Source organism: Ovis canadensis, chromosome 3, assembly GCF_042477335.2.
Source record: "Ovis canadensis isolate MfBH-ARS-UI-01 breed Bighorn chromosome 3, ARS-UI_OviCan_v2, whole genome shotgun sequence".
NCBI classification, from domain to species: domain Eukaryota; kingdom Metazoa; phylum Chordata; class Mammalia; order Artiodactyla; family Bovidae; genus Ovis; species Ovis canadensis.
The window spans coordinates 154,920,205-154,947,026 of NC_091247.1; the positions used below are offsets into that span (position 1 = coordinate 154,920,205).

Genomic DNA, 26,822 nt, shown 5'->3' on the forward strand with positions numbered 1-26,822 from the left:
AAGCTTTTTGGCCAGACCAACACTTTCTCCGAAGGGCACATGAAGAGTGTCAATGCAACCATGAGGCATCATCTTCCATCTGTAGTTGATTTAGGGAAGTTTTTCTCAATTGATTACTTTGCCCTAAGTGATGGAACCTGCTTCTCTCTAATTTTTTTTTTTTTTTTTTTTTGCAGTCCCAGCATCTGTCCAGGGAATAACTGCAGACAATGCATACAGTAGTCATTCTTTAATAGTAAGCTGGCAAAAAGCTGTTGGCATGGCAGAAAGATATGACATCCTACTTCTGAGTGAAAATGGGATCCTCCTAAGTAACACATCAGAGGCAGCCACCACGAAGCAGCACAAGTTTGAAGACCTAACACCAGGAAAGAAGTACAAGATACAGATCCTAACCGTCAGTGGAGGCCTCTTTAGCAAGGAAGCCCAAACAGAAGGCCGAACAGGTAATTCGCACAGCTTGCTGTTTTGTGCAAGATACATCCTGGTCTGCCATTCCTTAAGAACCGCAGACTCAAAGGGATGAAGTAACATTGGGAGATGAAGTCTATTTCTTGACACAGCAGGAACATTCACGGTGATCTGCCACTTCCACACCTGTGTACAGCTGAAGGCCTGTTCACACAGCCTTCAGCTCACCACACTCCAATTCAAGATTCTTCATCAAAACTGGCTCTGTTCATTTCTTAATGTTGCTATAATATATTGTCACTAACTTTGTAGTTCAAACAACACAAATATATCATCTTACAGTTCTGTAGATCAAAATCGGAAAATAAGCCTCATGGCGTTAAATTCAAGGTGTCAGGTCACAGAAGGGCTGTGTTTCTATTCTAGAGACTTTATGGGGAGAATCTATTCCTTGCCTTTTCAATTCTAGAGGTCACTCACATTTCTTCCAGGAGTGACTTCACTCCAACTTCTCTGCTCTTCTGCCTCCTTCTTCCATCTTTTATGGACTCTTGTGATTCCATTGGTCACCACCTGGACAATCCTGAATAATCTTGTCACCTCAAGATCCTTGACTCAATCACACTTGCAAAGTCCGTTTTGCTGCAGAAAATAACATATTCACAGGTTCTGGAGATCAGGACATGGATGTCTTTGGGGGCCATTATTCAGGCAGCACTACTGGTCTAATGATTATTTATTAAGTACCTAGGTCTGAAAGGACTTTCCTGGTAGCTCAGAGGGTAAAGAATCTGCCTGCAATGCAGGAGAGCTGGGTTCAATCCCTGAGTTGGAAAGATCCCCTGGAAAAGGGAACAGCTACCCACTCTAGTATTCTTGCCTGGAGAATCCTGGACAGAGGACCCTGGTGGGCTACAGTCCATGAGGTCACAAAGAATTAGACATGACTAAGCGACTTTCACTTTTCACTGAGAAGAAAATTAAAGCAGGAAAGTGGGTTAGCAAGTGTTAGAAGCTTAACATTTTAGACAGTACAGTCCTGAAAGGTTTTGTTGAGAGGGTGACAGTTGAGTAAAAATTAAAAAAAAAAAAGAGAGAGAAAGAGGATGGTATAGACATTTGGGGAAGAGTATCCCCAAGTAGTACCACCTGGAGAAAGGGCATGGCAATCCACTCCAGTATTCTTGCCTAGAGAATCCCATGGACAAAGGAGCCTGGCAGGCTATAGTTCATGGAGTCACAGAGTTAGACATGACTGAGCTACTTAGCCCCTCCCCAAGTAGAGCAAACAGGAAGGCAAAGATCCTGAGGCGGGAGGGTGGAGGCCAGTTGGAGGAACCGTGATGAGGCCACTGTTGGCAGACGCAGTGAGTGACAGCAGAGTGGGAGGAGGGGTTAGAGCGAAGACTGGGATCCTAAGCTGATGGCAGCCATGGGAACAGTAAGGGTCCAAAGCTAAACTAACTCAGGGGCCTGATGAAGAGTGGGAGATACAATGAAGAAATAGTCCTGTGTTAGATAGGATGGCACCGAGTGGCTGAGTGGAGTGTAAGAGAAGAAGATTCTAGAGTTTCTCCATGGGGTATCTGGTGGAAGATGATTCTGTTAACTGAGATAAGAGAAGCTGAAAGAGAGAGTGTCAGGGAAAAAGACACAGGGCTCAGTTCCAGACTAGTTTGAGATGTCTGGATGATGTGTAGAGAGAGGTGAGCAATAGGTCATTGAAAATAGGGACCCACCTCAGAAAAGTGAGCTGGGGACAAAGACTGGGATAAAAATTCTAGGTAAATTCTCCATGTTTTAGTCTGTTCAGGATTCTGTACTGAGAATACCATAAACTAAATGGTTTGAACAACAGACATTAATGCTCACAGTTCTGGAGGCTGGAAGGTCAAGGTCAAGACTCCAACAGATTCGGTGTCTGGTGAGGGCCCATTTTCTGGCTTAGGGAGGACACCTCCTCACTGTGTCCTCACGTGGCAGGGAGGACAAGAGCATCCTCTGTGGTCTCCTCCATAAGGCACTGATCCCACTCACAAGGTCTCCACCCTTAAGACCTAATTATCTCCCACTGGCTACACCCGATAGGTTTCAACATATGAATTTGGTGGGGGCAGGAAGGAGCACAAATTTGCAGACTGCAGCAATCTATAAAGTGACTGGGATTGATTGCTGAGCTAATATTATGGATTATGAAGGGGACAGAGGATGATACCATGGGAAATACCAACTTTTAAGGATCTGGCATAAAGAGAGGGGAAAAGCAAAAGAGCCTGAGAAAGTGTTTGGAGTGGAGGACCCAAGAGAAACTGAGACAGGTGTCCTGTCATTTCCACTGGCATCTTAAGACTTCTTGGGTGTCAGGCAGCATCCGCGCCAACAGTCTGGAAGCAGGTTGCTTCTGGTGGCACTCAATCGCCTTGCCAGCAGGAAAGGCAAAGGGACTGCAAAATCCTGATGTAAATCTTTTTTTCATATATATAGTTTTGGCTTTTCCTCTTCTTTCTCTTTCCCATTGTTGTTGTTCAGTCATGTCCAGCTCTTTGTGACATGGACTGTAGCACACTAGGCTCCTCTGTCCTCCACTCTCTCTTTCCTATATCCCTAAAAGAATTTTCTTCCTGCCTGATTTTCCTTTCCTTGCCCGCTCACTCTCTCCTCCACTCTGCTCTTCCCTCCAATGGTCACTTTTTAGCTCTCAGATGGCACTCAGAGATAGTCTTTTTTTGTCTCTGATCTAGCTCTTAGTATTGGAAAAACATTTAGTTACACAAGTCAGACTAACATTTATTTTATAAATGTAATAAAATATATAAATATATTTTAAATATATTTAAATTATATTATATAATTATATTATAAATATATATTTATATAAATATTTAAAAATGTCTTTGAATATAGTATTCCATTAGTGTTTTTTTCCTCTTCTCTTGAGGTTTTGTTTTTTAACATTAACAGTTCCAGCATCAATAATTCACAATATTCAGATTTATTTGCTTTGGAGTCTCCATGAAGTCAGGTATTTTCAAAAGAAGAGACCCCATGTTTTGAGCTTCTTGCTGGAGTGTGGCCATCCAGATGTCAATCTGGGGCTGTGTCAGAAATGTGCCAAAACTCAGTCTCACTCTTTTGCTTCCTGATTTTTCTAGTCCCAGCAGCTGTCACCAATCTGAGGATCACAGAGAACTCCACACGACACCTGTCCTTTAGCTGGACCCCCTCAGAGGGGGAGCTCAACTCCTACAACATCTTTCTGTACAACCCAGATCGAACTCTTAAGGATCGAGCTCAAGTTGACCCGCAAGTCCAGAGCTTCTCCTTCCAGAACTTGCTACAAGGTCGAATGTACAGAATGGTGATTGTAACTCACAGTGGGGAGCTGTCAAATGAGTCTTTCATATTTGGGAGAACAGGTAAGACCTGGACTCAATCTGTAATGAACAGCAGGGAAATTGTCACAGTACTCACTGGCTTTTCCTTGATTTGATTTTAGTTTCCTACTCTACGCAGGGTGTAGCTTTATATGAAATTTGTGACATTTATATGAAATTTCTAACCCTAAATCAGACATTTGATTTATATGTCAAAATAGTTTCTGCATTTGTTTTTGCTTTGTTTCCACCGTGTGTTTACCTCATAAGAGTTTGGTGGAAGAATGAATCTGGCTCTTCCACTTGCCAGCAAACCACTACAAGAGGGTTATAACACATTGGGTTCAATTCAAACTGTGCCTTTCAGCTTTGTACAAGAAACAGATGGAGTGGAGAGCAGGTGTGAAGGAGGGCAGCTACAAATGGGACAAAAAGCAATGACCGCTGTGAATCAGAAACACAGCACTAGATGCAGTGAACACAAGCGTTCCAGGAAAATGCAAAAGAAGCATCTCTGGATTTCCCATAAGAAACTGCATCCACTCTTTCTCCATTGTTGTTGTTCAGTTGCTCAGTCATGTCCAACTCTTTGTGACTCCATGGACTGCAGCATACCTGGCTTCCCTGTCCTTCGCCGTCTCCCAGAGCTTGCTCAAAATCATGTCCATAGCGTCGATGATGCCATCCAACCATCTCATCCTCTGTTGTCCCCCTTCTCCTCCTTCCTTCAATGTTTCCCAGCATTTTGCATCAGGTAGCCAAAGTACTGGAGCTTCAGCTTCAGCATCAGTGCTTCCAAAGAATATTCAGGATTGATTTCTTTTACGATTGGCTGGTTGGATCTCCTTGCAGTCCAAGGGACTCTCAAGTGTCTTCTCCAACACCACAGTTCAAAAGCATCAATTCTTCCATGCTCAGCCTTCTTTATAGTCCAACTCACATCCATATACGACTACTGGAAAAACCATAGCTTTGACTATATGGATCTTTGTCAGCAAAGTAATGTATCTACTTTTTAATATGCTGTCTAGGTTTGTCACAGCTTTTATTCCAAGAAGCAAGCATCTTTTAATTTTATGGAGGCAGTCATCATCTGCAGTGATTTTGGAGCCCAAGAAAATAAAGTCTGACACTGTTTCCACTGTTTCCCCATCTATTTGCCATGAAGTTATGGGACTAGATGCCATGATCTTCGTTTTTTGAATGCTGAGTTTTAAACCAGCTTTTTCACTCTCCTCTTTTACCTTCATTAAGAGGCTCTTTAGTTTCTCTTCACTTTCTGTCATAAGGGTGGTGTCATCTGCATATCTGAGATTATTGATATTTCTCCCAGCAGTCTTGATTCCAGCTTGTGCTTCATCCAGCCTGGCATTTCACATGAAGTACTCTGCATGTAAGTTAAATAAGCAAGGTAACAATATACAGCCTTGACATACTCCTTTCCCAATTTGTAACCAGTCCATTGTCCCGTGTCTGGCTCCGACTATTGCTTCTTGACCTGCATATGGGTTTCACAGAGGCAGGTAAAGTTGTCTGGTATTCCCATCTCCTTAAGAACTTTACACAGTTTGTTATGATCCACATAGTCAAAGGCTTTAGCATAATCAATGAAGCAGAAGTAGATGTTTTTCTGGAATTCTCTTGCTTTTTCTATGATCCAGTAGATATTGGCAATTTGATCTCTGATTCCTCTGCCTTTTCTAAATCCAGCTTGATCATCTGGATGTTCATGGTTCACGTATTGTTGAAGCCTAGCTTGGAGAATTTTGAGCATTACTTTGTTGGCATGTGAAATGAGTGCAATTGTGTGATAGTTTGAACATTCTTTGGCATTGTTCTTTTTGGGGATTGGAATGAAGAGTGACCTTTTTCAGTCCTGTGGCCGCTGATGAGTTTTCCAAATTTGCTGACATATTGAATGCAGCACTTTCACAGCATCATCTTTTAGGATTTGAAATAGCTCAGCTGGAATTCTATCACCTCCACTAGCTTTGTTCATAGTGATGATTCCAAGATGTTTGGCTCTAGGTGAGTGATCACACCATTGTGGTTATCTGAGTCATTAAGATCTTTTTTTATATAGTTCTGTGTATTCTTGCCACCTCTTTTGAGTCTATTGTCTCATTTTTCTGTTCAACTCTCATTCTCAATTGATAATCATTTTTGAGCACTCGTGTGCCAGGCACTGAGCTCACTTCTGGACTAGGAGAGCGGGCGGACAAGACTTACATGAGTCCCTGACTTCATAGGGGTCTTCCTTACCAAGAGGGAGAAGGGGCAGGATGGCAGATTTTAAAGGAAGATGATTTTGGAATGCCTTCAATCCTCTGAAGGAAATATGCAGTCCATTGTGATGGAGAGTGACTTGGCAAGACTAGACTTAGAGACCACTTTAAACAGAGAAGGCTTCCAGCTGAGACCTTGAGGTGGAAGGAACCATGGGAAGAGCTCATTCTAGGCACCCATCAGGATTTCTCAGTTTGTCTTCTGAGGGAATGGAAAAGAGCAGCAAGAACTTCCTGGTGGTCCAGTGGTTAGCCTGCCCGTGCAGAAGACATAGGTTCGATCCCTGGCCTGGGAAGATTCCACATGCCACAGGGCAACTAAACCCATGCACCACAGCTACTGAAGCCCGCACCGCCTAGAGCCAGTGCCCTGCAACAAGAGGCGTTGCCGCCATGAGAAGCTCAAGCACTGCAGAGAAAGTACATGTGTAGCGACAGAGACCCAGCATAGCCGAAAATAAAGAAAGAAAGAATTTTTTAAAAATAGCAGCAGATGAGCCATAAGTAGAATTGCCTAGGTGTTACTGTTTTCAGGGCCATCTGCCTATGCACATGGTCCCTGATCTGCCCATTAATGTTTAAAGTTCCTCCAAACAAGAACAACAGTCTTCATTCTCCAAGGAATCATGAAACTTACATACCCATGGGACAGGTACCAGTCTGACTAACTTATACTGTGGTAGAAATGACTGTCAACACTTCTTTTCCCAGTTGAGTTTCCGTCAGTATAGGTTTTTGGGAAGAAAGAACTGAAAGCCTAAAAGAGGATGGAGAGGAAGTAAAGTGGCCCAGAGAAGGGTATTATGGGATGGTGGCCATGAGTAGGATGAGCCAGACTGGAAGAGGCAGGAACCTTTCATGAATACTTTCAGGGGTTTTGGTAAGCTAAGTTATAACCTATTTGACCTGTCTTAATTAATCATTTCTAAAAATTTCACTTTATATGTTTATCAGAGGACATGTAACAAGCATATATTAATAGAGGTCATCTCCTATTTTGCTTTTTTAAATTTGATTTTAATTTGTGCCAAGTCTCTAGATCACATGCTCTTAAACTCAGGTGACCTGAAATAGAAGCAAGATCTGACTCTACAATAGGTGCTGCTCATCCATACGCCCAGCATAGCTCACGTGTTCATCTGTGGGGCCAGATGCTTTTGTTTCCACCTGTTTTGTTTTCAGTAAAGGTTTTTCCTCTGTTTAAGTCCCAGCCACTGTGAGTAACCTCAAAGGATCCAATCAAAACATGACAGACAGCCTCTGGTTCAGCTGGAGTCCAGCCCCTGGGGACTTTGACTTTTATGAACTGATTCTCTATAACCCCAATGGCACAAAGAAGGAAAACTGGAAAGACAAGGACCTGACAGAGTGGCGTTTTCATGGCCTCGTTCCCGGAAGGAAGTATACTCTGTGTGTGATAACTCACAGTGGAGATCTCAGCAACAGGGCCATGGGGGAGAGCAGAACAGGTAAGAAGCTCAGTTACCAGTGGCCAAGCCCTGGCGCAAGGTGGCTTCCACAGGCATGTTTTAACTGTGACCTTATTAATAAGAAATCAAATCAGCAATGTGCTATGTGCTCAGCCCCAAACTTGGGAATGGTCTATGGTAGAGTGGATAAAGGAGACAGACTTTGGGTAAAAAACAGCTGGGTAGTTGACATAGCTCCTCCAACTTAGCTATGTGAACCTGGGCAGGTCACTGAGCACCTCTAAGCCTCAGCTTTCTTATCTGTAAAATGGGGATGGTCATATATATCATCATTAAATTACTATGAGCAATGGTTTATTTTTTTGGCTGTGCTAGGTCTTTGTTGCTGTACTCAGGCTTTCTCTAGTTGTGGTATGCAGACTTCTCAGCTTCTCATTGTGGGGGCTTCTCTTGCTGCAGAGCACTGACTCTAGGACCCACCAGCTTCAGGGCTTAGTTGTTTCTCAGCATGTGGAATCTTTGCTGACCAGGGACTGAACCACCTGCATTGGCAGGTGGATTCTTAATAACCGGAGAAGTCCAGCAGAGCTTTCTAAATATTTCTTGGGCACACACAGATAGCATTGATATCTGTGTGCCACCCTGGAATCAATGAACAAGGCTCTCTCAATTGGATGTAATTGTTAACTCTGGCCTTCACTTTCACACTTATAAACCATTCAGGGCACACTCATGCTCTATAGCACCCTGTTTAAAAAAAAAAAACTGATTATAAAAATTAAACAAAATGTACATAAAACATTTGAGGACAGTGTCTTACACATAGTAAAGACTATAAATGGAAGCTTTTATTATTATGGTATCATATTACCTCTTCCTACAAAGTACATTAAAAGTATGTCTGATGTCACTCAGCTATCTTATTTGTGTATGGTGCAGAAATAATTGCATGATTTTTTCACTTTCTCATACATACAGCCCCAAGTCCTCCCAGTCTTATGTCATTTGCTGATGTTACAAACACATCACTGGCCATCACCTGGAAAGGCCCACCAGACTGGACAGACTATGATGACTTTGAGCTGCAGTGGTTCCCCAGAGATGCCATCACAGTCTTCAACCCCTACAGCAACAGAAAATCAGAAGGACGCATCGTGCATGGTCTTCGTCCAGGGAGATCTTATCAATTTAGCGTCAAGACCGTCAGTGGTGATTCCTGGAAAACCTACAGCAAACCAATTTTTGGATCTGTGAGGACAAGTATGACATGTTTTGCTACTCTTGGTTCTCAGATGAAATGGGGAGGAAGTATGTGTTCCAACATCTTCTTGCATTGGGGATTGGTTTTAATCCACATTTTTACCTGGAATTGGTTAGATTTGAATTCAGACAGAAGTTCTACATAGACTTATTCATTTATTCAGCTTTAACAAGAAGAAATCATCTCTGCCTTCATGGAGCTTACAACTCAGTGGGAGGTACTATCATTAAAAAGACATTTTGGGTGTGATGAAGTATTTGGCCCTAGAAAAGCACACGGCAAAGACATCTGACCCAATACAAGGGAACTTCCTAGAAGGAGAAGCATCCAAATCAAAACTTAAGGAAAGAGTAAGACTTGCAGGTAGAGATGAGGAAAGAAGTAAAGAATATTCCAGGTAGAGAGAATAAAAGATTCTAAAACCAGGCAGGAGACAGAAATAGAAAGGAGTTCAGTTGACCAGAAGATAAAAGGTGAGGATTGGGAAAATCAGGTCATGAAATGTCTTGTGAGCCATGGTAATGACTTTGAACCTCAATCCATTGGAGCCACTGAAGGCTTTTTGGCTGAGATATAATAGATTTGCATTTTATAAAAGTCACTGTGGGGGTGGTACAGAGAATGGATTGAAAGGGGCAAACTAGAAGCAGAGAGACTGGTTAGAGCATAATGCTGTAAATTCTAAGGATGAAAATACCTCAGTGATAAAATATATATCAGTTTCTTCCCCAAGGCATTTTGAGATAAGTACCACAAATAAAGAAACAGAAGTTTTTGGTATAGGAACCTCAATCTAAATATTTATTGCTCAATGATACCCAGTAAATGTAGATTCAGAGATCAGGCCAGATAGTTATTGGTTATTGATAAAATACAAAGCTGAAAATTAGAAATTTAAGCCAGTAGCTATTTTGTTAATTCAACAAACATTAATGCTACAATAGTTTTAACTTGTGTTTTATATTTTATCCAAAAAGTAGTTTGGGATCAGATAACTGTGTGTTGAGAGAAACATGTGAAAAAGAACTAAGACTTTTCATTTATAGCAAGATCAGGAAGAGTTTTCAGTGACTTACTGTAGGCTGTGGAATTGAATCCCAGGTGTTCAGTCTAAGAACTCAGTTGAGACTGGGCTGGTCAGATCACATCTGGAGATTTATATCCGGTCCTAGATGCTAGAATGTAAGAGAGGCATTTACCAAATGGGGCTTCCTCAAGAGGAGAGCAGCCAACACCAAGAGGGACTTGATAATGAGGTTTATGGGGAATGGCAGAGTGAACTTTGAGGACTGCATTAGTTAGGATCAGGTTTGGCTCTGGGGAGAAGGCAACGGCACCCCACTCCAGTACTCTTACCTGGAAAATCCCATGGACTGAGGAGCCTGGTGGGCTGCAGTCCATGGGGTTGCTAGGACTCAGACACGACTGAGCGACTTCACTTTCACTTTTCACTTTCATGCATTGGAGAAGGAAATGGCAACCCACTCCAGTATTCTTGCCTGGAGAACCCCAGGAATGGGGGAGCCTGGTGGGCTGCCATCTCTAGGGTCACACAGAGTCGGACACGACTGAAGCGACTTAGCAGCAGCAGCAGCAGCAACAGAAAACCCAAGATAACAGAGGATTAAACAAAACAGACGTTGAGAATTCTCATGTAAAATCTTTCCAGTGCCCTATTTCTTGCAGAAACATTCCAGCCGTGATAAACACGGTGCATGGCTCCACCCACCCTTGATGCCCGGGTTCATGGTTGTCTCTGCCTAAACTGCCTCTTTCCCAGTATCTTGGTGAAGTGTCATCTCTACCAGAAAGGCTTTGCTAAGTCCTGCCCAGCACCAACGCCAGCAACAGGAAGTTGTCTCTTACTCCATAGAGCATCCTTTTCTCTATCTCGTTTCTACCTTGTTTTATGTTTAGGATTAATCTCACTTTCCGAGAGGTTACAGCTAATATCTTATTCATTTCTATACTGTTCACAGACCCTAGAAGGGCCCTTTGTATGCAGTAGATACTCATTTCTTAGTGAAATGGAGACCTGACCTGAGTCTTGGTAGACAAGCAGGATTTAGAGGTAAAAAGGAGAGAGAAGGAGCTAAAGGAAGAGATCAAATTGAAGCAAATTCCCATATACTTCCATACTTTGTGTAAATTATCAGAATGATGGATTAGGCTGGATGTTTTAAAAGACTTTCTCCAAAGCTGAAAGAGAGATGTCTTTAGATCTCAGCTGTGACTTGGTTTGAAGGGAGTTCAAAATTGTTTGCCTCAAAGGCCAATTCTTCCTCTGTTCTGAAAAATTCTCGGTTTGATTGTTTTTCCCCTAAATCATCCTCGTCTGACCTGCGGTGACTCATCTCACATCTGTAGACCCTGATTGTTGTTGCTCAGTCGCTTAGCTATGTCCAGCTCTTTGTGATCCCATGGACTGCAGTACGCTAAGCTCCTCTGTCCTTCATTATCTCCCAGAGTTTGCTCAGATTCACATCCATTGGGTCAGTGATGCTGTCTAACCATCTCATCCTCTGCTGCCTCTTTCTCTTGCCCTCAACATTTCCCAACATCAGGGTCTTTTCTAATGAGTCAGCTCTTTGCATCAGGTGGCCAAAGTATTGGAGCTTCAGCATCAGTGAATATTCAGAGTTGATTTCCTTTAGGTTTGACTGGTTGATCTCCTTGCTGTCTGAGGGTCTCTCAAGAGTCTTCTCCAGCACCACAGTTCAAAAGCATCAATAGATAGGCCCTGATATGAAACAAGACTTCACTCAGTGGCACACCAATGCTGTGTGTTTATTGAGGACAAGAACTTCTATGACAAATTAGGGGTCAGGAGAAGGTGGGCTGCCCTCCAAATCGGAGCAATGGGTGTGGCTCTGGGAGTGCCAAGTAGGTCTACACATAGTTCCCAGAAGATCTGATATGACGGGGTAGCCTTTGTTAATAACAGTTTGGTTATTAACCTGCACAGTCATATGACTGGTTTTCTTTCAGACTGAATCTTTCTTTATGGGTGTGTCACTCACAAGAACAAATAAAATCAGCTGCAATTCAAGTCCCCCCTGAGTCAGGCACTGTGTCAGGCAGAAGAAAATGAATGACCGTACACACAGGGCCATGAAACAGGGGCGTGGAAGAGTCTGGTATATGCGGGGAACCACAGAGGTTTCAGTGCCTGGAGTATGGCATGTGAGTGGGGAAGGGCAGGCAAAAATGGAAGAGAGGGACAGAAGCCAGACATAGAAGGTAGCAAGGCAGCAATGCCATTTCTTACTGTCCTTATTGTAAGAACTAACATCTGGACTTCCCTGGTGGTCCAGTGGTTGGAAGTCCGCCTGCCAACACAGGGCACATGGGTTTGATCCCTGATCTGGGAAGACCCCACACAAGGTGGAGCAGCTAAGCCTGTGCACCGTAACTACTGACCCAGTGCAAGAGAAGCCACCACAAAGAGAAGCCTGTGCAGCACAACTAGAAAGTAGCCCTCACTTGCTTCAAGTAGAGAAAGCCCGTGTGCAGCAAAGAAAACCCAGTGCAGCCCAAAATAAAATAAATCTTTAAAAAAGAACTGAAATTTATTGAGCAATTACCATGCAAGCCCCTGTGCTAGGTGTCTGTGCACATTTCAACTCACTGAGTCATTCCAACAAGCACATGAAGTGTCTGTTGTTTAGTTGCTAAGCCACGTCTGACTCTTTTGCAACCCTACTGCCAGTAGCTCACCAGGTTCCTCCATCCATGGGATTTCCCAAGTAAGAATACTGGAGGGGTTGCCATTTCCTTCTCCAGAGGATCTTCCTGACTCAGGCATTGAACTCGTATCTCCTGCATTGGCAAGCAGATTCTTTACCACTGAGCCATGAGGGAAGCTGAACCACAAGAAGTAGATATTCTTAACTTCCCCACTTTACAGGTGGGCCACAGATATGTTAAATCACTTGCCCAGGATTGCATTGCTGATAAACAGAATTTGAATTCAGGCAGATCAGGCTGCACTGTTAACCTCTAGGCTACTCGGCCCCACCTTCTGTCTGACTCCTGCCTTCTATCTGATGCTTGGTTTCAGGGTCCCTGTTGACATTTATGTTTGCAATCACATTGGCACCTGGTGGATTTTCCTAAAGGGACAGCATTTTAACTTTCACTGTTCCAAGTGAGGCGGCCTAGTAGGCAGAAATTGCCTTGGAGACCTATGAAAAGCTGTTCACATGAAGATCGAGAGTTATTTATTTAGATCTCTGAGCTAGCTGGAGTCAAAGGAACTAAAAATGTGTCTCCCAGAGTTGTGAAGTGTCTCTCCCTCTCTTTTATTTAGAGCCAGACAAGATACAGAACCTGCATTGCCGCCCTCAGAACTCTACAGCCATTGCCTGTTCTTGGATCCCTCCCGATTCTGACTTTGATGGGTACAGCATTGAGTGCCGGAAAATGGACACTCAAGAAGTTGAGTTCTCCAGAAAGCTGGAGAAAGAAAAATCTCTGCTTAACATCATGATGTTGGTGCCTCATAAGAGGTACCTGGTGTCTATCAAGGTGCAGTCGGCCGGCATGACCAGCGAGGTGGTTGAGGACAGCACCATCACCATGATAGACCGTAAGTGTCCCTGGGTGTGCCTTCCTCTGTGCTTCCATCACCCTTGTTCGCGTGTATGTGGCTCACTTCCGCATTAGCGAGTCCTGTTGTCACTTGAAGAGGACTAAAAGGCTCTGAAAAGTATAAACATTTCTCTGTGTAAAGTATCCTGGCAGCAAACAAGTTAAATGGTCTTAAAGAACCTGAATGAATTAGTGTTTAAATACATCTCTTTGCCTGATGTAGAAAGAGCCATAATAGAGCTTTTAAGCAATCTGATGCTAAAACTCCAGGAAATCCTGCTGAGGAGCTGCCTCTTTCGTTATGTTTAATGTGCCACCGGCAAGTCACTTCCTCTGCCGGCTTCCCTTCAGGAGAGGAGGAGGTTTCCTTGATTTCAAGCATTAGAGACACACACACACACACACACACACACATGACACAGGTGCAGCCTGATGTAGGTGAGTGAAGACCTTCATCTCACTAATATTTTATATTCAAAAGCATAGTTGTGACCCTTCTTGGTTCCTTTCCCATCCTTCTTCCAGGCCCCCCTCCTCCACCTCCACATATTCGTGTGAATAAAAAGGATGTGCTAATTAGCAAATCTTCCATCAACTTTACTTTCAACTGCAGCTGGTTCAGCGACGCCAATGGAGCTGTGAAATACTTCACAGTGGTGGTGAGAGAGGCTGATGGTAAGTGATCATGAATTAACTCCAAGACACAGGATTACTTTCTCGAAAGTCAGCTGTGGGGGCTCCTTCTGTGACAAGTTTTTAAAAGAAGAAAACTTAATTTTTGTATCATTTCGCTGTATCTCTGCTGATTGCAGTGAGATGTAACAAGAAAAAGAAAACCTACTGGAAGCCTATTATTTGCAGGATTTAATTATTAAATGGGTAATAATAGCAACTATATCAATAATCACAATAACCATCATTTACTTGTTGCTGTTGCCGGCACTGTTGGAAATGCATTGCGTTTGCTGACTCATTCAGTCTTTACTACTCATTCAGTCCCATTCAGCTCCATTATTCTGCCATTAAGCAGCAACGTGCTTTGTCTGTCTTCCCCACTCCCTGTCTCAAATACCTCTACCAATCATATACTCCCAAACCACTCACCAATTCACAAAAATGCTCAAACGCTTGAAAGAGGGAAAAAATGATCATGAAAAGCATCCCTCCTTTCTCTACTGAATTTTCAATATGTTTCATTATCTAGTCTACTAAATGATTCCGTGTTACCTAACTCTTATGTAACAGGCAAATTCTAGGTGATTCTTATAATAACATTCCATTCAACCAAGTAAGAGCTCTAGTGCTTATGACATCAGCATCTATCAGATCATCCTCAGTTGTTTGCATCTGGGGACACACAGGTCCATATCTGTTTTTGCCACTGAGGTCCTGTGTGTTATTTCTCCACAGCAGATGTTTGTGTCTGGAATGATATTAATATATCCTGCATGTCATATATTTTTCATAATTGTTTGAGATGCCGCACTGGAGTTTCTCGAGCATCCCTGACTATTTTAACTCATTGGTGGGCAATGGGAAGGTTTAAACCTGCCATGACAAATGTCGGAGCTGAATGGTATTTTAGTCTCACTAGGTACTTTTAGGGCTTCTCAGCTGGCACTAGTGGTAAAGAACTTACCTGCCAATACAGGAGATGTAAGAGACGTGGGTTCGATCCCTGGGTTGGGAAGATCCCCTGGAGGAGGGCATGGCAACCCACTCCAGTCTAGAGAATCCCATGAACAGAGGAGCTGGGCGGGCTACAGTCCATAGGGTTGCAGAGAGTCAGACATGACTAAAGTGATTCAGCACACATGTACTTTTATATTTTATTGAATTGTACTAAAGCCGGTTATGCATAATTGATTCAATAATTTCAAGGGTCAGTGTTGCATCCCAGATTTCCTCACACATAGTAGTTGGAGATAAATAGGTGAACTGTGAAGAGATTTTAAGTTTAAGTAGGCTGCAATGAAGATAGTGTTTTGCTACCTAAATATGTCAGCAGCCAAAAAAAATAACACCCCAAAATTTAGCCTTGTGTTCTCCAGCCAGGTGGGTTTCAACGACTGATGTCCATGGAGATGGACTGTGCTCCCCTGGTGATCTAAGATAACAAACCGGCTCACATAAGTGTCATTTATAGCATATATACTCTCCCTCAAGGCAACCTTCCTTTTAACTATGTCCAACAAGATAATATTTCCAAGAGCCACTCATCCTGAGCAAATTTTATCAAACAAGAGTCCAGGACACAAAGAACCCCCACCATATCACTCCTTAAAGTTCACTGTACATGGGATCCAATCTCTATTAATATTTTTCTTCCTAATTATGCTTTCCTCTGGCCAACATCAAAGCGAGTTTGCCCTGCCAAAACACACAGCAGCTGGGTGGACAGGAGAAGAGTTCTGGGAAGTGTTCTGCACAAGGGCCCAGATTTGAGCCAGGATTAAATTGTACTCAAGATAACAGAGCGGGACACGGAGCAGGACAAGGAGTAGTTATCAGACTGGGCGTGGTGCAGGAAGCATGCATGTAGGGCGACTGCGCTGGCCTCAGACCTGATTTCTCTTATCTTTTCCCCATTTCCCAGGTCACAGGGATTTCCTTATTCGCTCAGCTACAATGGTTATTGGCAAGTAGAGAGCTTGTTGAGTGGGTTGACTTTCACGATGGGGAGTACCCAACTTTCTGGAGTTGTGGCACGTTACCGTCTGATGCATGAGCCACCCTTTCATATATGCATATTTTATTTCCTAGAAAAATGATTGTGTGTGTGTGTGTGTGTGTGTGTGTGTGTGTTGGTGTAGCTCCCGCTGCTGCTGCTGTTCAGTTGCTCAGTCGTGTCTGACTCTTTTGTGACCCCATGGAGTGTAGCCCGCCAGGCTCCGCTGTCCATGGGATTTTTCAGGCAAGAATAGTGGAGTAGGTTGCCACTTCCTCCTTCAGGGGGTCTTCCTGACCCAGGGATTGAACCTGTGTCTCCTGCAATGCAGTCGTATTCTTCACCACTGAGCCACCCAGGAAGCCCCTGTGTTTGGCATATGCATATATAAAATGTCGTATATACACTATTTATGTTTAATTTTTTATTTATTTTAGAAAAAGTGAATTAGATTAATTTCATTGGGAAAGTTTCACAGCACCCTTCGGTATCACAAAGTCTGCACTCCAGAGATGACTAGGGATATCGTGGGTGGGGAAGGTAACCTCAGAAACCTAGTTAGAAATCCCTGAAGTCACAAGAAAGTCAGTCCCTCACTGTGGGTGTTCTTCCTCCAGGCAATGACGAGCTGAAGCCAGAGCCACAGCACCCCCTGCCCTCCTACCTGGAATACAGGCACAACGCCTCCATTCGGGTGTATCAGACCGATTACTTTGCCAGCAAATGTGCCGAAAGTCCTGACAGCAACTCTAAGAGTTTCAACATTAAGCTTGGAGCAGAGATGGAGAGCCTGGGTGGAAAATGTGATCCCAATCAGCAAAAATTTTGTGACGGGCCACTGAAGCCGCGCACGGCCTACAGGTTAGATGTATTACCATCATTTCACCAGGAGGGACGTGCTCCATCACTGGGCGCTCAGCTGTCGGGGCGTCTGATGCCCATGAGTTCCTGTAGATTAATGACCTACATTACAAGAGTGCTCTGCATTTTACTGGCTAATTTATAAAGGTTGTATTCCTGCCTCCATTCACAGGGAATGGGTAAAGAGGGCCTTTGGCCTTGTACAAAAGCTCCACTTCATTATATGAAGAATTGAAGATTTTTAATAGGTTGTTCTTTCTCCTAAAACTTCTCTAGGATGAATCAGGTGATTTATTTACCATGTTAACACCTGTGAAAATGTCCATGTATAAAGATTAAGTTTAGGGAGACTCAAGAAATATGAGATTTTTTTTTTCCCCACTTTTAGTGAGGACTGGAATTACACTTATTTATTTGCCTGCTAAGGCATAACAAGATGAATGTTCTTTTTGGTCCAGACAGAACTGTTGAAGGGAAAGGCCCCTTAATGAATGGAAGCACCGTCTCCTCCCAGTAAGATGGCAGATAAAAAGGAGCAGCTAATTGGTTTGGCCTCAGGGAATACTCCTACAGCCAACTGTTCCAGCTGTAGGAACTAGCCATACCCTTCATGTACACCGTGTTCCCGGAAAGCAGAATAAGTATACACAGCATCCCAAACCTGAGTCCCCAAGAGATAGACAACGTAGGCTGCCATCTTGGAAACAAGGCTGCGGGAATCCAGGATCAGTGCTTTCGCAGACGATGTGCCTTCCGTTAGGTGTTGGCAGACCTGATGTCCAGCCAGATGGCAGCCAGTCAGGTTCTCTATGGGCCAGTGTCCATTCTGGTTGGTCAGTGCCCAGGTCTTATTAACCCTTACACGTTTTGAGTATTCGCTCTGAATTCAGCAGAAACCTTTCTGCCAGCTCCGAAAGGAGACAGTGACATGGCATCATACCCGAGAACCTTCTTCACCCCTGCTTTGCATCGGCACGGTCAAGCCAACATCTTGCCTAAAACAGATGGCTCCCTTTGGACAGTAATTCCGCATAGATACCTCCACCCAGGACTCACCACAAAAGTGCTGCTGCGCCCCAACCAAGATTGGCACCTCCAGAGTGAACACACAGAAACTCACTAGCGATGTTTGCTTCAAGAAGAAGCTATATGAGCCTACCTGAAGGAGATGAGATCTCAGAGCAAAGGAGAAATATAAAAGAGATCAGAAAGCCAGGATACTTTAGTTCTTATTACAATCAAGAAACTTCAACCCCTCGGTCAATTGGGCTCTGGAAAATTTGAGGAAATTTCTCCCAAAGGCTCTTTTCTCTTTGTGAGTTGGAAAGCTGAGCTGTTTTTGTTTGTTTGCTTTTTGAGAGAGGAGAGATGAGTGATTACCACATTTAAGAAAGAGAATAAGAAGCTAGAGAGAGTTCATGCATGGACCAGGGCCCCGTTACCCAGCACACTCTTTCCTGTCCATCACAGTACCCAAGGTCTGAGGAAGAGCCCCTGCATTCAGCTTCCAGTGTGGCCACTGTTTAGCTGTGTCACTTTGTAAACAGCATTTCAGTTCTCTGATCCTCACTTTTCTCATCTGCAAAACATCACAGGACTATCCTGAGGAGTCATATAGATGACAGGTCAAACCTGGTCATGTCCCTTCCAGATTAAGGTCCTTCAGTGGTTCCCATTCACTTCTAGGAGCAAGTGAAGATCCCAGAGTAGGGCACACAAAGCCCCAGCTTTCTCGCTCCCACCTGCCCACCAGCTTTGTCCCCCACCATTCGCTCCAAGTATTGATACCCTCCACCCATTTACTACTCCTCCCTCCTCAGAATTCCCTGAAATCTGACGTGTCTCTCTTATACCTCTGAGGCTTTACACATTCTTTTTACTCTATTTGGGAAGCTTTCCACTCTCTTGTCTGACTGATGAATTCCTTCATACACTTCAAAAGCCAGCTCAACCCACAACTAGCCCTGAGCTACCCCTGATAACCCACACCTGGGCAGTGGGGCCCTCAGCTCCACCTCCAGTGCGCCCAGTCTCTGTCTGTGTTCTAAGTCGCTTCAGTCATGTCCGACTCTGTGCAATCCCATGGGCTATAGCCCGCCAAGCTCCTCTGTCCTTGGGATTTTCTCCAGCAAGAATACTGGAGTGGGTTGCCATGCCATCCTCCAGGGAATATTCCCAACCCAGGGATGGAATGCACATCTCTTGCATTTCCTGCAATGGCAGATGGCTCAGACGGTAAAGAAATCACCTGCAATGCAGGAAATTCCTAGGTTCGATTCCTGGGTTGGGAAGATCTGCTGGAGAAGAGAATGGCAACCCACTCCAGTATTCTTGTCTGGAGAATCCCATGGACAGAGGAACCTAACAGGTTACAGTCATGGGGTCGCAAAGAGTTGAACACTACTGTGTGAGTAACACTTTCACTTTCACCTTCTTCACAAGACTGCAAAAGCTCACAGACTAAATTGTGGAGACAGACATGATATTGGTTACAAAATGATATGGGAAGTACCTGGCACAAAAGAGATGCCATTAAATGTTTATGAGCAAATAAGGGAATGAGCCAAGACGTTCTATGAAACGTTAAACATTCTGATTATAGCTTAATCAACTCCTGCTGCATTAATGTGTTTTCCAGGATACAGCTTTCCTCTCTCTGTATTTAGTTCACTCCTGTGAAAAGCATGCCAGGCAGATAATACCTGATATGAGCATGGAGAACCATATGCCGAGTAGCCACCTGTGTGGTAGCTGCTGAACCCAGGCTCCGTGCTGGCAGAATTATGCCAGTCTCACAATGATAATCACCATAGTGACCCTCAGTGCTATCAGGCATCTTTTTCCCAGAGAGAATAGGTAGACAGGAAGGAACATGGAAAAATAAAAATCAGGATTGCCAAGAAATGGAAAATGCTAGGTTTAACTGATATGCAAGTTTATTATACCAACAAATGTTTAATGTCTTCCCATTCATTGTTGGGTTCCTGTTATCTGGGTATATAATTAGTGTTGTTCCATATGGAAAGAGAATGGGTACATCATGATGGGCAAGAAACAGCACAGAGGTTGGGGAAGTGCTGATCTGGCTTTGTTTTCTATTCTAAATAGAATAGCAATGTGACCACGATCAGATAATCTGCTCCTGTTGACCTCATTTTCCTCAAACGAAGGAAATTGAACCACATGATCTATAGCTTTGTAGAACTCTGATTCTGGACATATTTAAAGTTGAAAAACTTACCATTACATATCAGTTCATTAAAATAATCTTATATGCATATAGAGAAGACCTGTCTATAAAATATAGCAGAAATGTTGAAGGACCTAAGAGGGCTGTAGGTAAATAAATGCTCTGAAGGTCCAAAAGTCTTCTTGAAGGAGGTATCATTTTGGCTGACTACTGAAAAGTAGGGAAGGGTTTGAAAATGTGGATATAGGGGCAAAAGTAGATTCACGGTTCAGGAAACAGTCATAGTGCAGAGGCAGAAATACACAAATTGTTTAGAGAAGAACAAACCCAAATAATCAAGTTTCAAAGTGAGGGTCATATCGAGGGGTAGTAAGGAAGACAAAAATGAGAAGATAGGATGGGGCAAGATTCCAGATGCGTGCTAAGTGCTGGGCTAGGGAATGTGGTTGTGACATCCATTACTGGAAGGGTTCTAAGGGCAGAGTTCCTGTTGATAGCCTAATTTTCAGCCAAGCCTACAGTAACTGCAAGAGCTGTAGTAAATGCAGTGAGCTCTTGCGTTATCTCCTTCGTGGGTTCCTAAAGGCCCTGATTCATCTAGACCCATTTTGTGTTTTGCATTTGCACCTTTGAATCTTAGAATTCCAGAGCAGAACCTGTCAAGGTTGTTATACCCCCAGTGCTTTTATTTCACAGATGAGAAAACTGAATCATAAAGAACTGTAGGAACCATTCATCTAATCAGCGATAGTGAGAACTAGACCTCACACTCCCTGTTTCCCAGCCCAGGCCCTTTTACAGCCCTCCAACAGAAGTCACTGCTGTTAAACCAAAATTAAGCCAAGAGAAAGAGATTTGGACTAGGAGTCAGAAAATCCTGAGTTTGGTTATCTTTCACCAGCTTTCTCTATAATCTTGAGTGAGAAATGGAATCTCCCCAAGTTTCAGGTTCCAAATCCACTGAAAAGGTTAGAGATGGTCAGATAGAATCATGTTTGTAAAAGTTCTTCACACTTAACAAATCAGCATACAAATAAAAGAAACTCTTTTCTTTGGAGAGACTCTTTTCAACATCCAAAGCATTGTTATACTATCAACACACACCAGCTCCTTCCCTTCCATGTAGTACATGTTGACTGCTTGTTACTCTCTGGGGACATTGCATAATACCTCCACCAATAGTCTGTTATCCCTGAAAGTACCACTTTTGGCTTGGAAGGTGTCTTTTAGATGTGGAAATTATAGACGTGGTTGATCAATATAATCTTGATGATATTGAGGAGATTATACTTAGACCTGGGCATGAGTTAGAAGGAGAGGGGAAAAGGTCAGAACAGTTTATCCCAGCTGGCTAATGCTGGTAGTGCTTCAGCATTATTACAGGATGTGCCCAGATACTCCTGGGTTAAGCAGACCTAGATTTCTTTTTTAAGGAAAAAAAGAGTCATTCATTCATTCTCATATGATTTAAATTAACCCTAGAAAAAATTTCCCCCCATAAACCAATCTTGTTACTCTCAGTAAACCTACAGTCTGGGAAACTTCAGGTTAGAATGGGCTCAAGAGGTTGCCCAAGCCAATCTTTAACTTAGTTGCCAGGCTGTTATCCTACAGATCCCCTGAGAGTTGGTTCTCCAGTCTCTGCTTAAACCCCCTCAGTGACGGGGAGCTCACTACCTATGTTGCAGCTCATACTCTAGATGTTAGAAAGTGATTTTTTGTTCCCACGCTGCCCTATGACTTCAGCCTACTAAGCTCAGTTCTATATTCAAGAATGTAAACCTTGAGATGATAGGGACTTATTCATGGCAGTGTATCTAGCTCCTGGACAGGCACTGGCACGCAGTAGAGGCTCAATAAATATTTGATGAATGATGCATGAATGCATGATGCCAGGGCCTTCTGATTTCATAATTCATACCCTCTCCTACATGCATGTCGACCAGATGACCCCCCCCCCGTTTCTCCTTGAAAACATTCTCCAGTCAGCCCTACTGTGGTCAGCCACTAATTTGTACTTAAATAAATTGGTTTTCTTTTCAGAATCAGCATTCGGGCTTTCACCCAGCTATTTGATGAGGACCTGAAGGAATTCACAAAACCACTCTATTCAGACACATTTTTCTCTTTGCCCATCACCACTGAGTCAGGTAAGGCTAACCTTTTCATCCATCTGACATAGTCTGCCAACCACCACGTCACCTACAAGAGCCTCTAGCAAGAGGCTAGACCTCAGGCTCCCTGCTTCCCAACCCAGAAGAGACTGGGGACTTGGCTGATGGTGGGAGGATCATTTATTTTTGCTTGGAATGTAATCTGTATATGATCATGATTTGATGTAGATTAGAGAAATTGTACAACTTCTGTAGCAGAGTGGACTGAAAGGAGATTTATCTTGTCAAGAAGGTAGAAAGAGATACCAGATTTTTTTATCTATTAAAAATGAATTTTTTAAAAAATAGTGGATGAAGAACATTCAGATAAAGAGCTGACACAGGCCAAAACAGAAGTAGGTATAAAAAGCTTTCAAGTTGTAAACGGGAATGTGGATATGAAATATATACATAGAAATGCATAGGAAAAAAAAAGACTGGAAGGAACTTCTTTCCTTTTGTTTATTATATGTTGCTTTTACCTGATTAAAAAAAAATGTTAACTTGGCTTTACATAAATTTCTGAAAGAAACTTTTCTAAACTGTATCAGAAGGAAAGCCTGAATAACATTGTTTTTTAGCTGCTAAGTTTTATCCATCTCTTTCGCGATCTCATGGACAATAGCCCACCAGGCTCATCTGTCCATGGAATTTCCCAGACAAGAATACTGGACTGGGTTGTCATTTCCTTCTCCAGGGGATCTTCCTGACCCAGGAACTGAACCTGTATCTCCTGCATTAGCAGGTGGATTCTTTACCAGGTAGCCACCAGGGAAGCCCCTGAATATAATAATAGCTAATATTGACTCTTTGTCTTCTCTGTGGAGCTGCAGTTTTAAGCATTGCGCTTAGAATAATTTATCTAATCCTCACTACGGCCTTTTGTGGTAGATATTATTACCATCCCCCATTTTAAAGGTGAGGATTTGCGATAGCAAGAGTTTATGTAACTTGCCCAAGATAGCAGAGCTGGGTTCTAGCACTTTCTGCCTGACCTCTTAACTTCTGCACTGCACTGATTTGGAATAGTTCCAGCATGCTGAGAATAGATTTATTTTTTAGCACATTGTTCTTTGGTACCATTATCTGTCCAGCCTTTCCCTGTACCCAGCCTTTCACAGTGCTTGGTCTCAGGAAGTTCTTCTTTAGAGCTAAAACAGTCTCTCATGCTGCATGACAAAAGATGACTCAGCCTCACAAACACTGCCATCTATTTATGCCAAATATAGGATAATCTCCCACTTTTCAGACCAAAAAGGAATCAGAACACAGTTAAGAGGATTTAGATGTGTTTGCTTACAAGTTAATGTTAACTATGGGATTTGTAAACATTATTCTTCGCTATTTAGATTATTGTTATACAACAAAAATTGTACGTAGTCCAGTAAAGAAAGATAGTAAACAGATATACAAAAAAAAGAATATTAACCACTTTAAAAGAAAGATGATCATGTTGATTTGTTAAATCTTAAAAATCAACATTGAATAAACAAATCCAAGTGCTTAAAATGCACTTCAAAAATGAATTACTCCATAGACCTAAATGTAAGAGCTAAAATGATCCCGCTTTTAAAAGAAAACATAGGAGGAAGTCTTTGTGACCTTGAGTTAGGAAATGGTTTCTTGGCTATGACACCAAAAGCATAAGCAACAACAACAAAACAGATAAATGGGACCTAATTAAAATTAAAAACTCTTGAGCTTCAAAGGACACCATAAAGTGAAACAAGATAACCCACAGAATGGGAGGAACTATTAGCAAATCTTGTATCTGATAAAGGTCAAGTATCCAGAATATATAGAACACTTACCACTCAATAATAAAAAGACAAACAACACAATTTAAAAATGGACAAAGGGTCCAAGTAGACATTTTGCCAAAAAAGATACACATGAGTCCAATAAACTCATGGAAAGATGCTCATCATTAGACATAATCATAACTACAATGATATACCACTTCACACCCACTAGAATGGCTATCATCAAAAAGATAATAACAAGCGTTAGCAAGGATATGAAGAAATCTGAACCCTTATACGTCGTTTGTAGAATGTAAAATGATGTAGTTTCTCTGGAAAACAATTTGTAGTTTCTCATGTTACACCTTGCTCAGCAATTCCACTCTTTAGTATATACCCATGAAAAACGAAAACAAAACTTGTATATGGAAATTCATAGCAGCATTATTTAAAATAACCAAAAAAATAGAAATACCCCAAATGTCTGTCAATGGCTGAATAGCTAAACAAAATATAGAATATTATTCAGCATGAACGGAAAAGGCAATGGCAACCCACTCCAGTACTCTTGCCTGGAAAATCCTATGGACGGAGGAGCCTGGTAGGCTACAGTCCATGGGGTCGCTAAGAGTCGGGCACGACTGGGTGACTTCACTGTCACTTTTCACTTTCATGCATTGGAGAAGGAAATGGCAACCCACTCCAGTGTTCTTGCCTGGAGAATCCCAGGGACAGAGGAACCTGGTGGGCTGCCGTCTATGGGGTCGCACAGAGTTGGACACGACTGAAGCGACTTAGCAGCAGCAGTGGCAGCATTCAGCATAAAAAGGAATGAAATACTGACACATACCACAACACGGGTGAACCTTGAAAACACGCTAAGTGAAAGAAGCCAGTTACAAAAAAGCGTGTTTATTGCTCAATTTATACGAAATGTCCAGAAAAGGCAAATCTGTGAAGACAAAGTAGGTTAGTGGTTGCCAGGGTCTAGAGAGAGGGAATGGAGAATGACTGCTAAGGGGCATGGGGCTTCTTTTCAGTTCAGTTCAGTTCAGTGGCTCAGTCGTGTCCAACTCTTTGCGACCCCATGAATCGCAGCACGCCAGGCCTCCCTGTCCATCACCAACTCCCAGAGTTCACTCAGACTCACGTCCATCGAGTCCGTGATGCCATCCAGCCATCTCATCCTGGGTCGTCCCCTTCTCCTCCTGCCCCCAATCCCTCCCAGCATCAGAGTCTTTTCCAATGAGTCAACTCTTCGCATGAGGTGGCCAAAGTACTGGAGTTTCAGCTTTAGCATCATTCCCTTCGAAGAAAACCCAGGGCTGATCTCCTTCAGAATGGACTGGTTGGATCTCCTTTCAGTCCAAGGGACTCTCAAGAGTCTTCTCCAACACCACAGTTCAAAAGCATCAATTCTCTGGCACTCAGCTTTTATCACAGTCCAACTCTCACATCCATACATGACCACTGGAAAAACCATAGCTTTGACTAGACAGACCTTTGTTGGCAAAGTGGGGATGATAAAAATGTTACAAAATTGAATGTAAAATAATTGAATTGTACAACTTAAATTGGTGAATAGTATGGAATGTGAATTACATTTCGAAAACTGTTTTTAAAATGGGCTACCTTCTTATAAACTCTTAGTGACAATATCAGATCATTTAATAAACATGGAATTTCATTAAAATAATTGAGCAATTCACTGGATTTGCTAATGTCCCAGATGCTGTGTAACAAATGAAATAGCATTTTAACCTTGTTGGCAAACTCCTAGCCTTTACCTCAAGTGCCCCAAGCTGTTCATACAAGCACAAATGAAGTCCCAATTAATTTATAAGCTGAACATCATTAATTTCGAAAGTATAATGACCAACCCACCATTACATAGTAGTAGCTCATGTTTCATCTTCTCAGCTGTATACTCCTAAGCTTTAGATAGTAAAAGCCTTGGGCTTCCCTGGTGGCTCGGTGGTAAAGAATCTATCTGACAATGCAGGAGACGTGGGTTTGATCCCTGGGTCAGAAAGGTACCATGGAGACAACCCACTACAGTATTCTTGCCTGGGAAGTCTCATGGACAGAGGAGCCTGATGGGTTACAGTCCACGGGGTCACAAAAGGAGCTGGACACAGTTAATGACTAAATGACCGTAAATGCCTTAATGTGGGCATCATTTGAATTCTTCTACAATAACACCACTAGGGAGACGGGTTCCCATAGCTCTTTTATTGTTTTTTTAACACTAATTTTCCCACCTGGGTTTCTTGTTGCCCTCTGGATCATTGTAGAGCCTCTGTTTGGAGTTATTGAAGGTGTGAGTGCTGGTCTGTTCTTAATTGGCATGCTTGTCGCTGTTGTTGCCTTATTCATCTGCAGACGGAAAGCCAGGTGAGTACCAAGTTCCCTTGGTAATTGGGTTCCCAATTTTAAAGATGCAACTGAAAATGCTCTTTCGCCTGAAAAGAAAGAAGGGAGAAATCATTTAATTTCTCCAGGTTAAGTCACTTTGTTTCTTAAGAAAAACAAGAGTCAAACCCTAGAACCATGACTCACTTTTTTGCATACCATTGCTGAGTCTTATCCTTACCAAAGGAATGAGGGGCCATCTGTACCCTCAGTTGAATGTGAAATAGCTCCTCTGGCAAGGGCGGGGCGGGGCGGGGGGTGGGGCAGGGGGAGGGCAAGGGTATGTGTGTGGTTTACCTTGTGAAGACAGAGATGTCTATGAATTAATGTTTCCAAAATGCTTTTCTGAACTATTCTCAAAAGTATGGGTGCCATCTCAGTTTTGTGGTTCCTATCCGCCATGCTAAGCTAAGAAGGGAGCAAAAAGAACTAAACATGTGTGGCC

At 42.8% G+C, this 26,822-nt stretch overlaps 1 protein-coding gene across 2 annotated transcripts in view; it reads left to right on the top strand.

Annotated features, from left to right (window-relative positions):
* Window positions 1-26,822, top strand: part of PTPRB (protein tyrosine phosphatase receptor type B) — a 125,171-nt gene that overhangs the window by 74,156 nt on the left and 24,193 nt on the right. For both annotated transcript variants that reach the window (XM_069584639.1, XM_069584640.1), the window contains 9 exons: window positions 177-446; window positions 3,564-3,827; window positions 7,276-7,539; window positions 8,479-8,760; window positions 13,071-13,349; window positions 13,877-14,026; window positions 16,637-16,880; window positions 22,114-22,220; window positions 26,260-26,359. In XM_069584639.1, coding sequence (XP_069440740.1) covers window positions 177-446; window positions 3,564-3,827; window positions 7,276-7,539; window positions 8,479-8,760; window positions 13,071-13,349; window positions 13,877-14,026; window positions 16,637-16,880; window positions 22,114-22,220; window positions 26,260-26,359 — 1,960 coding nt within the window. The remainder of the gene's footprint in view (window positions 1-176; window positions 447-3,563; window positions 3,828-7,275; window positions 7,540-8,478; window positions 8,761-13,070; window positions 13,350-13,876; window positions 14,027-16,636; window positions 16,881-22,113; window positions 22,221-26,259; window positions 26,360-26,822) is intronic.